Source organism: Styela clava, chromosome 2 (assembly GCF_964204865.1).
Source record: "Styela clava chromosome 2, kaStyClav1.hap1.2, whole genome shotgun sequence".
Lineage (NCBI taxonomy): Eukaryota > Metazoa > Chordata > Ascidiacea > Stolidobranchia > Styelidae > Styela > Styela clava.
The window spans coordinates 4,703,792-4,716,923 of record NC_135251.1 but is presented as its reverse complement, the minus strand read 5'-3'; the positions used below and the strand labels follow the sequence as shown (position 1 = coordinate 4,716,923).

General features: G+C 36.6%; 2 protein-coding genes across 4 annotated transcripts; one reads left to right on the top strand and one right to left on the bottom strand.

The window, feature by feature from the left end:
* The first annotated feature begins 1,989 nt into the window (after window positions 1–1,989).
* Window positions 1,990–6,738, top strand: LOC120336296 (uncharacterized). 3 transcript variants are annotated; one of them, XM_078110208.1, is made up of 6 exons: window positions 1,990–2,473; window positions 3,292–3,459; window positions 3,856–3,984; window positions 4,395–4,549; window positions 5,351–5,491; window positions 6,302–6,738. In XM_078110208.1, the coding sequence occupies exons 4-6, from the start codon at window positions 4,483–4,485 to the stop codon at window positions 6,508–6,510; spliced, it is 417 nt and encodes a 138-aa protein (XP_077966334.1). In that variant the 5' UTR covers window positions 1,990–2,473; window positions 3,292–3,459; window positions 3,856–3,984; window positions 4,395–4,482; the 3' UTR covers window positions 6,511–6,738. The 3 variants fall into 3 exon arrangements, with proteins under 3 accessions (XP_077966334.1, XP_077966335.1, XP_077966336.1); XM_078110209.1 differs by lacking the exons at window positions 1,990–2,473; window positions 3,292–3,459 and having other exon boundaries at window positions 3,641–3,984; XM_078110210.1 differs by lacking the exons at window positions 1,990–2,473; window positions 3,292–3,459; window positions 3,856–3,984 and having other exon boundaries at window positions 4,220–4,549.
* Window positions 5,485–6,290, bottom strand: LOC144419957 (uncharacterized). The gene has a single exon (XM_078110236.1). The coding sequence runs from the start codon at window positions 6,288–6,290 to the stop codon at window positions 5,607–5,609; it is 684 nt and encodes a 227-aa protein (XP_077966362.1). The 3' UTR covers window positions 5,485–5,606.
* Window positions 6,739–13,132: the final 6,394 nt, after the last annotated feature.

Sequence of the window (13,132 nt, the reverse complement as noted above, 5' to 3'; positions counted from 1 at the left end):
CCTGAGGCCATAAGAAAAAATTGTGTGGTCCGCGCAGAAGTGCCAATTTTGAAAGGTGTACGGCCTGTAAAACGAGTTTTTATCAGTTCAATCTGGTTCGTGCCAGTTATTACAATCTCTTTGCATCGCATAGCTTATACACAAGTTCAATTTATTATCTATGTGTATGACGTCACAGAAGCGAACTACACATGCCATAAGATCAATAGCCAAACTTTTTGTGCCTGCCACTACTAGAAAGCCTATGTTAAAAAGGTGCGTCCCGCGATTTCACCAAGTTATTTGTGTCTGGCCCTCTTGTATTAAAGGTTGCCTACCCCTGGATTAAACTATTCAATCTCAAAAAGCTCTCCCGCTTATGGTCACTGAAGCATGACTGGGCAGAATAATCACATCCTGACAAGCAGGGTAGAATTCTGTAATATGAAACTATTTAGATATGGATTTTATACTGCTGAATTCAGACTCGCCGTTCTCTCTATATACTTACCGTTTTAGCTGTTTTTGTGTTTTAAAACAGTCGGAAGTAAATTGGACAAATATGAACAATATTTTGCAGGACTGTGTTTTTTTCATGAAATTGAAGGGGTGAAGACATTTTGAACAATGAAGACTGATAAAAAAGAATTGTAATACCATGGTAGTCGAAGTGTCAGACTTAACAATGTTGATTGTTGAAGTTTGAAATATTGAGTTTGAATTTCTGATCAGATAAGGGTCAAAAAGTAAAAAAAAACATGATAGAAATTTTTCATAGCTTGAAACTCTTTTTAGACCCTCAAGACTGTTAAAAACTCACGTTTTCGGGCATTACCAACTTTCATGACCTTTGACCGATGCTGCCAGCAACATAATTTGAGGGGACGCTTGCCTTACCGCGCCGTTTCAGACTACGCGCGGTTGCTATCCGTACCTTTTTCGAAAAGCCCGCTGTGTGTAAATGTTGCTTCAACAGTCTTTTTAATATTATAAATTTAAAACTGACTAACTTATGTTAAGTTGCATGTACAGTACTACGGTCTATTTGTCGGTAGGGTTGAGTACCCGTACAGTACCTGGCAGTGGTGCACCCGTACCGGTAATGCAGTACCGTAAGAGGACCGGATATCGTGTCAAACTAGTCTATCGTGTACCTTAAAACACTGACATATTACGAAAAAACCTACTTCAGTACAACGTCTCTCGGATCATCTACCGCCCAACCACATGCGAATACAAAGCAAAATAGCAGCGTCCCCTCAAAAAGTGGTCCTGGCAGCAGTCGTCACGCTCTGTTGAGTCGTACGAAAGTCGGTAATGGAGCCGGTTCTGCTAGCTGTTATGGTCTAACTTGAAAATTACAAAGTTCAGAATCCCCTTCGAAAATTCCTGGCTACACTCCTGTCTCTGATCACCAATGCCGACCTAACATGTCTTTTTATAGCTTTTTGTTTATCAGCAGAGTTTTCGAATCCGTTCAGACTCTTTTCTTCCGAGTGAGTTATTTGATGAAACATTTTTCTTACTGTATTTGAACACTCAGCTACTTATTGGGACACGTTAGTGGACATTCAATAATATGTTGTTGTTCTTGTTATTCGTCATCATTATCATTAAAAAATCGTTTTCCTCTTCGAATACTGGACCAATTGCTTTGAAATTTTTAAGTATGAGTTTATTTCGACTCCATAATTAGCATAACAATACAGATTCAGATTCAGATTTTATTTTCGTCATGCAAAACCAATATACGATATGAAAAAATAAAAAAAGACATATAACAAATTACGAAGACAGATATCGGCTTGTTGCAATAGACGAGGGATCGCGAAAGACTCAAAGAGTCATCCAGTCAGCGACACCTTGTAGCTGCATTGAAGCAGCAAATATAGCAACCGAACAACTCAATATTAAATAGTCACTAAATTCGACACAATCATATATATAAAAGGGACAACAAAAAGAATGCCACAATGACCACGAAAAGTTACCTAAACATTCACCTAATTAGCCTCAATCACAAAAAGGAACAACAAAGTTTGAAAAATAAAATACAGGATGTCATAATAACTATGGAGTATTAGATATTTACCTAATTAAACTCGATCATACAGAGTAAGAACAAAATAAAATCGAAATAAACACCGAGATACTACAATGATCACATCGTATTATATGACTTAACAGCGACATCTGTAAGAAGGATATGCCTCAATGACAACAAAGAATTGCGAAATAATGCTGACTAAGCATACACAGTAAACCAATATGGCGTGCCCAGCAACGGGCTTCTGGCTGCGAGAATCAATACCGTATTTAACGGATTTTTATGTTGAAAGCGATTGTTAGTGGCTATTAGAGTAGTGCAGAATAATTCTGGGTTCTGCAGTATTCGTGGCATATAGGTTGGGCGGAAAATATTAAAACAAGAACAGTACACAGCGAGCACACAACTTGACGAACATGGATGGGAAAAGCAGCACCACAGGGATAGGTACGGTACATACCGGTATACAAATATAATATTTCTAGACTAATTGCAACTGGGCTTATAAGCATCTAGGTATAGGCTCTTCAGTGCATGTTTATACAAGTTATAGGTACTGGTCCTAATGCTATTGGGGAGATTATTCCACAATTTAACACCAACAAACTTGATTGAGTTTTGGGTGAGTTTGGTGCTAAAACGATTTACATAATAAGAACTGCTAATAGAGGACCGTGTTCCATATGAGTGAACATTGCTTTGTTTTGAAAAATAGTTTGTGAACGCAGGAGGGAGTTTTTTGCAGTGGTGTTGGTGCATCAATTTCAAAACTTCTATTTTGTAAATGTCTGCCAATTTAATAATTTGAAGGTTATAATAAATAGGACTGAGTCGTGAAAAATAACTAGCGGCAGATATTGCACGGATTGCTCGGTTCTGCATAATTTCAATGCGATGTAATAATGTTTTAACAGCTGAACCCCAAGCAATTATGCCGTATTGGATATGGCTCTGGAATAAGGAGTAGTACACCATCCTTAGTGTTGTTGGTGATGTAAATCGTCTAAGCTTGTAAAGTATTCCAACCGATTTAGATAATTTAACGGATAATTTGGATAAGTGAACATCCCAATTCATTTTACTATCTAAATATATGCCAAGATATTTATAAGAATGGACATTTTCAAGTTCTTTGTCATCAATTTGTATTACTGTTCCATTTTTAGATTTGCACTGGTGTGGAGATATTAACATAGTTTTTGATTTGCCAATGTTCAGTGTTAGTTTATTAGACCGCATCCAATTTGATACTTTCGCAATTTCAGAATTTACTCTCAACTGAAGAACTGCACAAGATTTGTCGCTGTCGAGAAGATTGGTATCATCAGCAAACAATTTGGTAAAGAAGGAGGAACAACAAGTTATGTCATCTACATAGACTAGAAATAGAAGAGGACCCAAGCAACTACCTTGAGGAACTCCGTGAGTCACTGGTAAGGGAGAGGAACGACACGACCCAACTTGAACATATTGTGATCTATTACTTAAATAACTAGAAATGAGTTTGTTTGCTGTACCCCTGATACCGAAATGTCTCAACTTGTAAATCAGGATGTTATGATTTACGGTATCGAAGGCCTTCCTTAGATCTAGGAATGTTGCACTCACAAACTCCTTCCTCTCTAGTTTATCGTAGATATATGATATTGTGTCTAAGATAGCATGTGATGTAGATAGATTATTTTGGAAGCCAAACTGTGATTTATTTATTACATCATGTTTCGTAAAAAAAGCATTGAGTCGCTTATGAATCAAACGCTCAAATATTTTACTTATTGATGAAAGAATTGAAATTGGTCTGTAATTTGACATACATTTTTTATTGCCAGATTTGAAAAGAGGGATCACTCGGGCAATTTTGAGACATGCAGGGAAGATTCCAAACAAAAGTGAACAATTGAAGAATTCAGCCAAACATGGTGCAATGAGATCAGCAACTAATTTAAGGAAACGTGCTGGTATGTTGTCTGGACCAACTGCCTTCCTGTCTTTCAAATTATGTATTTCTATTATCAATTCATTTGTAGTCGCTGGGCTCATGAAGATGGACTGGTTTATACAGTTGTGAAGAAATTGTTTAAAGCTATCCTGTTCAGTGGAAAACTTGCCTGAAAGGCTAGACCCAATTGTAGAAAAATACTTATTAAATTCTGTAGCAATCAAAAGTTCATCTCTAATTATAGAGCCATTTTCTATATCGATCTCGTTAACTTTTTGATTAGATTTATTTTTTACATGAGTGATTTCGTTAACTGTTTGCCATGTTGACCTAGGATTACCTTTGTTTTTAGCAATAAGGTTTTGATAATAGGTTTGTTTTGAATCATCTATGGCTCTAATCAAAACATTTCTATACTTTTTGAAATAGGAGCGTTCGGAAGTGTTCCCTTTCAAAAAGTGGGATTCAAACATCTTATTTTTGTGGCGAATAGAAGCAAGCAGCCCTTTGGTTAGCCATGGTTTTGATCGTAGCCTTTTTTGACGACGTGAGAGTGGTCGAAGCGGGGCGTGGCGATCAATCAGGTGAACAAAAGATTTTACAAATTCGCTGAAAACACCATCAAAGTTTTGGGAACTCAAATTGTTTCTAGCAATATAATTATGAAAAATTACTTGTGTATCTGTGCGAAAGCAATCGATCGAGAATTTTGACATGTCCCTTGCTATTTTGACATAATTTGTATGGGCTGGTTTTATGCCACTGAGGCAACACATAACAGGAAAATGGTCTGTTATGTCTGAGAGAACTACATGAGATTTGATTCTAAAATTTGAAATATTAGTATAAATGTGATCTATAAGTGTTGATGATGTACTGCTCACTCTAGTAGGCTTAGTGATTAATGACTTGGCATTGTGAGAAATTAACATATCGGCATAATTTGCAATTTGGGCATTAGTTGACAATGTAAGTAAGTTAATGTTAAAATCTCCTAGTATCAAAAACTGTTTCTTTGCCAATTTAGCAAGAGATGCTTCAAATGCATTAGTAAAGCTTGGAATATTATTACGAGGATGCCTATATATAACACCAACAATTATCTTATTGACTGCGTTGGCCGAACTTATTTCAAACCATATATTTTCACAGTTGGAGTGATTGAGATTGTAATCTGAAATTTCATTATAGATGAGATCGTTTCGAATATAAGCACCAACACCACCTGCTTTTGTGATGGATGGCATGTGTATAAAGCTATACCCATCAATATTAGTGTTGGAAACAGGGTTACACGATAACTTTGATTCGCTTATCGCAATTATTTGTGGAGGGGATGAGAAATTAGATAATAGGGTTGTTAATTTATCAATATTTTTTTGCAGGGATCGAATGTTCACATGGAAAATACAAAAGTCAGACACTGATTGAGAAGAATTTAAATCAACAACTCCTACATTATTGCACGTTTCAATGTCACAGGAATAAGCTAATTGAGGGTCGTTTGCTAAAGCCATGTATGAAATGTAAGAGATATTTTCTCCAGGCTGGAAATAAATGGCCGGTATTTTTGATATATGTTTGGGTAATACATAAAATTATTTTGACTATACAATGTATGAATATTTATAATCAATAGACCTACTTGATGAGAGAAAGGTCATCTTCGTTATTGATGGGGATGGTAGTTGTCATTTCGTTCTTTTTTATTAAAACTTTTCCATTATGTGTCCATAGATATTTATATCCACATTCTTTTTTAAGATCTCTTGCTTTAAAAAATAAGTCCTTGTTATTGTCATTAAGGTTTTCTATGATGAATATTCTAGTAGATCTTGTAAAATGCTGAAAATCTTCATGAAAATTGGCCGATCTCAGTTGGCGACGATTTTTTAGAATTTGATGCCTTGTTTTTCTGCGTACAAATTTAACAATAATTGGTGAAGGCTTTTTGTTGTTTTCTTTTGACATCCGGTGACAGTTTGATATGTCAGATGATTGCAGCGGTACATTTATTCGTGCTGCTACCTTCATAATTAATTTTTCACAATCTTCATCACGCGAGTAGGGTATATTGTGAAATTCTAAATTATCCAGCCTTGACCTACGCTCCTGGTCGTATTGGCGTTCAGTAAGGATATCTATTTCTTCTTCTAGTTCTTCCACAATACTTTCAAGTTGACGAATTCTTCGGGTGTTTTTAACTGTGATGGTGCTCAGTTTGGCATTAAGTTCGTCAAACTTTCTGGCAATGAATTCTTGGCTTGTCTTTATTTCTCCAACCTCATCTTTAATGACATTGATCGAGGATAACTGAGTTTTCATTTGTTTTATAGATTCATCCAGAGATGATAGAGATTCCTGGATTCCAATGCTGGTCGGGGTGGTTGAAGAGAGATCCAGAGCTAATTTTTCAATGTGCTGTTCAATTATAGCCGGTATTTCCAGGCGCAGTGTCTTTAGAATTGTGCTCTCAAGTATGGAGACTAAATTGGATATATTGTGTTCTGTTAAGTTGGATGCTGAAGAAGTACATGCTGCTTGACGTTCAGTTGGACTTTTACGTTTCGGGGGTTCAGGAGGGGCATCGCTTGATCTTGAATATGGCATATTGTCCTTCCTTGAATCCACAGACAGTCAGATTGATGTTGTGAACAGATGTTATAGTTCATTTGACGAATCCAACACCAGATGATTCAACATTCCATTTTTAGAGTGTCCATTATAGGCTATGATATTATTTAACACTAGTCAACTATATCTTAATTATACAGCGAATTTGACAGATAAAAACAAATAAATAAAAACTGATTATGAAATCAGGGGTGCCAACGAAACCTAGATAAGGTTTATAACGTACAAAATATAAGATGGAAGGTTTTGCCAAGAGGAAGTGATACGTGTTTACTCACCTAAAATTATCAAGTTATTTCACACACGCTCACATGCACCCACCAGCCACACACACACAGAGAAGTTATTGGACACGTAGTGGACATAACGATCGTTTCAAAATTTTGTTGTTATTGTTAATATTTGTCTTCATCAACACGTTTTGAAGAAATCGCTTTTTTCTTCGAATACTGGACCAATTGCTCTGAAATTTTCAGTGGTTGAAGATAAAAATTCCAGAAGGCTATAACTTTTTTTTTCGCTATGACGTCATCAAAATTATGTGACTCTACGTGTCCATATATTTGAGCATAGCTCTCTTGTTTAAGTAAGAATAATATGCGATATATTTAGGGTATACTATACTGTAAACAAAAAATAAATATTAGAAAAAGAAAAAAATTATTTGCCACACCCTATTGATAATTTTGTAATGGTTGCCATTGCCAAATTGATCGATCTTCTAATCGTTAATTAAAGTATAAAAGGAAGATTCTATTGAAAACATATTGCCAAGCTGATTATAGTTGGAGTCAAATGCCGAGTTGCCAGAATTGGGTGCTTGAAGAGGGGGCGAGACCATTTCATTCCCCAAATTAGAGCCTGTGGCGAACCACATAAGTAATAGCCGTTATGAGTCACAATTGTTTTGTTTATGTTTTTGTCACGCATGATTACTTACGTGCTTTTCTTACGATAACTTGTCATTCTGTTTTCTGTTCGCTTGTCGTTATCATTGCTTTGTTATGGATTAAACATCAACATAATTGAAAGTCTTTTTCTTGTTAGAAAGAAGTTGGTTCGCTTCAAATGGTGACCCCGACCTCAAAAGCATACTTTTGAGAAAAGAATACCCACATAACGAAGAATATGAGTGAAAACAACAAAGTAGGCCTAACAGCGGTATCATTAAAGCTGCCGATTGGTTCCACCAATGACATGAAACAACATGATAGGCAACTCTGACGTCACTCCATAAGACTACAGGCAAAAGATTGTATTTCCTGATACGCTCCAATGCACATATTTCTCGCCGCCTTTCGCGTCCGTTTTCCGCTCGCTTTTGCTACTCGGCGTCTTTTTTACGTGTAGTACCTGCCTTTTTGCGCCTGTAACGAAACAAAATAATCTCTATATCTAAGAAGTTTTGCTCACTTGGAAAGTTGGAATGACAGGCAAGCTGTAAAGAGCAATTCTGGACATCATAGACGTTTTTTTATCAGAGAAGATTACAAACGCGATAGCGGAAAGATTTATGTGGAACATTTTGCAGATAATGACATAGTTCAAAGTTAGTAATTTTAATGTTTGCGCTTAATCATTGAAATTTCATTTAAAGAGGGTGTCATACAAAACTGTGCTGTGATACAATTCCATAACACAAAGTTTGCACCTATCAGACTTGCTTTTGCAGGTGAATTTATTAGACATATTACATATTCAGTTAATCGTAGGTAACATTGCTGGTACATAATGCATCGTAGATAGGTTTGTTTAAATTTAGCTCATAGCCCACCAATTATTATTATCTTTTATGCAGGAGGTTGCAGGGCTGATTTCAACTTGCAGCCTTACCGATCACCTGACGATGCTCATTTAGTTTGGCTCGAGCAAGTCTTCTTGAAATGCTTGTGTGGATGGAAACTACCTATATTTTTTGCCTTCCTCCGATTTTAGACAAATTTATTCTGAGGGATTTCGCATATAATTCTCATTGATTGTTGGATGTTTATAATTCCTATTGATTGTGAATTTTGATTATAACAAAGAGTTAACTAACAAAGAGAAAAAATTTTTTTACCTAATTTACTGGCACCTTTTTCTTGTCAATACTACTTATTACTGAGGTAATAAACAAGACAATACATTTATGTCATCTGGAAGCAAAATATGCACACTAATTAATAGTTTGGCACATTGAGATAATACATCATGACAGAAAATACAAGTTAAAGTTATGTATGGCCATCACATAGACAAAGAAAAGAACAAATGTTCATAGCTCATGAACTCTCAATTTTGCCTCCATTGCTTTGTGAAGGCCAATATATTTCGAGTGGCTGAATTGGTTTACCTTTATGATAGCAACGATTTTGTATTTAATATAGCGAGATTATTTAATTTAATTGAAGTGATATTATTTCCCAAAACAATGCTGGAATCGTCTAGAATAAATCAGAAGTGTCAAACTCATGGGTTTTCGAGAGCGGCATTGCATTTTGGAAATTGTAAAAAGAGCCGCAAACAGTTTTTGATAATGTATACTTAGAAGATATTTTTAAGATAGTTTTAGCTTGTGACATATACTGTGATGCAACTAAACAGTTGGATTAAGTTTTATTATTTTCTTCAATTTCAAATGCAATTACATATTAATACTTGCATTCCACTATTATTGCAACATTTGCAAGTTACTGTATTTTTATTATAAAAAATTTATTTATAAAAATAATTTTATTATAAAAAATCATAAAATTCTATGTACAACCGTCAAAATCATTTTTGAACAAGCTTTGAATAAGGAAAGAATAACACATACACTAAAAATAACTTATTGTAAATATATGAACCCAAAATTAACAAAAATACTACAGTATAAACTAAATTTTTTAATAATTCCATCTGTCCTGACGTTTGGCATCTTTTTTGTGTCACCAGCATACTAAGGCCAGGCTGAAATGATTTTATAGTACCAACTCTAACTAATGAGGCCGCATGATCATGGGTTAATCTGGATCTTTGCGAATGTTTAATTAATTCCATTAATGCAAAAAAGTTACTTTTATCATTTAATGCATAGATCAGTAAAACAACAAATGACAGATTTTTTCGACAGGACATTTTGCACCACATTGCGTGGCATAGGATTGCTTGAATTATTATTGATACTGATTTTCAGTTACTAAGTCGTTGTATAATTATATTAATATACAAACACATGGAAATTTTCTGTTCGAAGTTGGTCTTCGAATTTGTCATATTGACTGCTGAGCTTATTGTGTTTTTTTATTGTATTGATGGAAATATGACAAATTAAACAATGTGCTTCAGAATTTTGTAAAAAGCAGAAATGCTGCAACTCTCATTTTCTTCGAAAATGCCACATTCTTCATGTAATTTGCGTTTAATTTAATCACTCAAGTGTTTTATTCAAGTATTCTTTTGCTAGCTTGATGTGTTTCTTAATTGGGTCAAAATGTGAACGAAAAAAATTAATATTCCAAAACTACTTTCAGTAAATTGTTTTCTGTGTGAATAATCAATTTCACTTTAAAAGATTTGAAAAATCTATTACATTTAGATAAAAAAAAAAACTTCCAAAATACTATTACAATTATTGTTAAGCGTTCGAGGGCCGCACTGGAAGTTCTCTGGGGCCGCGAGTTTGAGATCCCTGGTCTAGATTGAAGTTGTCCAAAAATATATGATAGTATTTTATCATGAATGATGATTATACCCCTTCCGGAATTTCTTCTATAATACTACCAAAAGTTGATGAACCAAATATAACATAGGTGCAGTGAGTTACCCGTAATCCTCATTTTCCAAAGCTGTTTTAAGTTTGTCTGGCGTGTTTTGTGCCTTTTTACAAATAAGACCGCTTATGCAATCTTACGCTTTGGAATTTTTAGTTACTTCCTCTAGCCCTGCAGGATGTGGGGGCGGCCATACACAACTCTACCGGAGGGTCAAATGTCTTTGCATGCCTCCATAGGTTGTTTTTCTATTGCAAACATTTATGGAGTACTCTAATTATATTTCTTGGAATCACACTGTCACTGATATGTCGCCAGACTTCTGATATCTCCCCCTCTGCTATAGTTGTCCTGTAAATAAATAATAGGAAATTGAGATTAGACGAATAGTTGAAAGTTTTGCTTTATGTCGGCTTAATTTCTTGATTGATATACTTACTATTTCTGCTATTGCCTCTTGTGCTGCAAGAGTCTCACAATGCTTAGACAGGTTTGTCCACAACTTTCACATCTGAAGAAAGAGAGGAGATTTATTAATTTTCGTTTAAGAATAAATAAAGCAGTCTATTTGATTTAGATTGGAAAAGCTAATAAATCCAATATCTCATGTTTTATGTAAAAAATATTTTACTGAATTTGGTATATAAACCAACTAATAAAAGGGTTTAGTCAGAAAATTACAAGCATTCGTGGCTCCAAATACTTGAGAGATCAGACTATACAATATAGACCGGTATGAGTGAAATGTTCGGTGAACTTGTTAACACTTTGATTCAATACGGAAATAAAAGTGAATGCGCAATAGTATGTTACAATGAGCAGCAATCAACAATGAGTATATATCCTCACTGATTAAAAAAATCTAACTGGAGGTGCATGAACTATTTGAAACCATAAGGGGTAAGTAAATATGTAATTTCGGCAAATGGGCAACTACGTACCGTACTGAATTAATAACTTCGTAGTATTTGACAAAGGCTGGCTTTCCCACATGTACTTAACATTGCGATGCCCAGGTGTGATATACCACAATAGTATTCACCTTACCTTTTGCCGATTTCTTTTCACCCCAACTTTCAAAAATATCATTAAAATCGACAACAATTGTCAAAGCAGGCACGAACACCATTCGTGCTACGCCTTGAAAGCAGCACACATCCGCTCGTTTTCGTCTCGTCAAGTATGTGCATTGGAGCGTGCTATCGAATACGATCTTCGGACAAAAATGCCGGAGTTGCGCATCATGTTGTTTAATGTCATTGGTTCCACCAAGTCGAAGCGCAGTTCGCTGTTCGAAATATCACAACAGATGAAACAAAATACCACTACGTGGTTGCCGCTCTGGATGAAAATACCGCTGCCAGCATTCTTAATGTTCTCAATAACCCGCCGGAAACGAACAAGTACCAAGATCTCAAAGAGAAGCTCACTACTAAATGTTCGCTAACGGATCCTGAACGAGCTGCGCGCTTTGTTCAATGCCTGGGCTAGGGGATGGAAAGGCAACGGAACTTATGGAAAACATTCTTGCATTGTATCCAGTAGGTAAGACACCTGATTTCTTATTTCGCCATTTGTTCGTCAGTCATCTGCCACCAGACGTCCGGTCTCAACTTACAGACATTTTAACAACCACGGGCGACGATTTTCGGAAGCTGGCAAGGAAAGCAGATGATATTTTAACTGCAAAAGGCTATGAGGTGACAAACGCTGTACAAAAGACCAGTTCGTTCAAACCATCTCATGTTTTGTCTGAAATGTGTTTTTATCACAGGAAATTCGGCAAGAAAGCCAAAAAATGTCGCCCGCCATGTTCTTTTGTGGTTTCGGAAAACGCCATAGCCGACCGTCAGTAACCTCTTTGGCGGTCGGCGATTCAAACCTTTATTACGTCACAGACCAAAACTCTGGACGCAGTTTTTTAGTTGATACGGGTGCACAAGTCAGCGTGCTGCCTGCCACCGGTCATGACCGTCGTTACGGGCGACCAGGACAAGCACTTTTGGCAGCTAATGGCACCTCAATTACGACATATGGCACACGAAAAGTGCCTTTGACTATATGCGGTAGAAATTTTACTTGGAACTTCACATTAGCCAATGTTTCACGGGCAATTATCGGGGGGAGATTTTTTGCGCTCTCACGGACTTTTGGTTGACATCAGGGGCAAACGACTTATCGAGGCAAGCACATACGCTTGTATTCCAACCAGAACGATTACTGGCACCCCGCCTTGCCTTCACTATGTATCCGAAAACGATTTTGCCAAAATTCTGAACGAATTTCCTGATTTAACGCGCCCCACATTCAGCAACCCGACCACTGCACACGGGGTAAAGCATCATATTGTTACAGAAGGCCCCCCGGTGCACGCAAAGGCTCGAAGATTGCACCCCGATAAGCTAGCCGCGACAAAGGCAGAGTTTGATAACATGATTGAACTCGGAATCATCCGACCCTCAAATAGCCCCTGGGCGTCTGCGCTTCACATCGTACCTAAACAGGACGGCGGGTGGCGCCCATGTGCAGACTACAGACGTCTCAATGATATGACCGTGCCTGACCGCTACCCATTCCCAAACATACAAGATTTTACGGCCCGTCTTGCGGGAAGGACAATTTTCTCTAAAGTGGATCTTGTTCGCGGTTATCATCAAATACCTATTCATAAACAAGATATCCCCAAAACTGCCATTATCACACCATTTGGCCTATTTGAATTTCTCCGCATGTCGTTTGGGCTTAAAAACGCCGCCCAGGTATTCCAGCGTTTAATGGATACCATCTGTCGAGGTTTGC